Source organism: Solanum verrucosum, unplaced genomic scaffold (genome assembly GCF_900185275.1).
Source record: "Solanum verrucosum unplaced genomic scaffold, falcon-dt-bn FXZP01000154.1, whole genome shotgun sequence".
Lineage (NCBI taxonomy): Eukaryota > Viridiplantae > Streptophyta > Magnoliopsida > Solanales > Solanaceae > Solanum > Solanum verrucosum.
In genome coordinates this window covers 2,564,930-2,566,430 of record NW_026020217.1, presented here as the reverse complement: position 1 = coordinate 2,566,430, position 1,501 = coordinate 2,564,930, and the positions used below count along the sequence as shown (strand labels likewise).

At 36.4% G+C, this 1,501-nt stretch overlaps 1 protein-coding gene across 1 annotated transcript; it reads left to right on the top strand.

Annotated features, from left to right (window-relative positions):
* Positions 1–298: 298 nt before the first annotated feature.
* On the top strand, positions 299–1,003 carry LOC125830721 (uncharacterized). The gene is made up of 2 exons (XM_049509893.1): positions 299–474; positions 562–1,003. Exons 1-2 carry the CDS (start codon positions 299–301, stop codon positions 1,001–1,003), a joined length of 618 nt encoding a protein of 205 aa, XP_049365850.1.
* The last annotated feature ends 498 nt before the right edge of the window (positions 1,004–1,501 follow it).

The following is a 1,501-nucleotide window of genomic DNA, read 5'->3' as shown; positions in this document are numbered from 1 at the left end:
TGATGCAATATGGGTGATTGTGGACAGGTTAACCAAGAGTGATCACTTCTTAGCAATCAGGATGGATTACTCACTTGAGCGTTTAGCTGAATTGTACATTAGTGAGATTGTAAGACCACATGGTATCCCTATGTCTATTGTATCTAACCAAGACCCAAGGTTTACATCTAGATTTTGGGGTAGCTTGCAGGAAGCTTTGGGTACTAAGTTGAAATTTAGCACTTCGTTCCATCCTCAAACAGACGGCCAGTCGGAATGAGTGATACAAATTTTGGAGGATATGCTTCGAGCTTGTATTATGGAGTTTGAAGGTAGTTGGGACAAACACTTGCCTTTGATAGAATTTGCTTATAATAATAGCTACCAATCGAGTATTGGAATGCCTCCCTATGAAGCTCTATACGGATGGAAATGCCAGACCCCTCTTTGTTGGAGTGAAGTTGGTGAAAGAAAGCTTCTTGGTCCTGAAATTGTGTAACAAACAGAGGACAACGTAAAAATTATCAAGGATCGTCTAAAGATTACTTCGGATCGACAAAAGTTGTACGTTGATCTTAAAAGGCTTGACATTGAATATCAAGTGGGAGATAAAGTATTCTTAAAGGTGTCTCCATGGAAAAAGATTATGAGATTTGGAAAAAAAGGAAAACTTAGTCCCCGATTCATTGGACCTTATGAGATACTTGAAAGGATTAGACCAGTTGCATATAAATTAGCTTTGCCACTGGAGTTGGAGAAGATCCACAATGTCTTTCATGTTTTTATGCTTAGAAGATATCGTTATGATCCATCGCATGTTCGTCTAGTTGAATCTATTGAGGTTAATCCTGACTTGACGTATAATAAAGAACCTATTCGGATTGAAGCTCGAGAAGTAAATAAACTTAGAAACAAGAGAATTCCCTTAGTAAAGGTGCTTTGGAGGAACCATTCTGGAAAGGAAGCTACCTGGGAAAGAGAAGAAGACATGAGGACCCAATTTCCGCACTTGTTCCGGGACTAGTGTAAGGTAAATTTCGAGACGAATTCTTTAAGAGGGAGAGAATTGTAACACCCCTAAATACTAACCAATAGTCACATGTCGATTTACTGTTGCTTAATTACTAGAATATGTTTTAGTCTCATTTTGGGAACTTGAAATGTTGTGATAATTGCTAACTTGCTTAACATAAATTGTGATCGTAATTTAAGGTATTGTATTAGGGTATTTTCGTAATATTCTAATTAGAATTATGTATAACTTTAAAAGGAGATGGGGGATATATATATAGGTGTGTGTATATATATATATAGGTGTATATGTATGCATTTTGGGCAGCACACAACTATTTGGGCAGCCCTTTTTGGAGACAGTTGTACAAGTGATAAACATCACTTGTGTGACTATATATATTTTCACCTCCTTGAGTTAATTTGTTTTTTTTTTTCAAGTCTAAAAACCTTAGAGCCTTCTTTAATCAGTTGTTATTCAAAATTACAAAAGAAAAACTTGGCCCTTTTG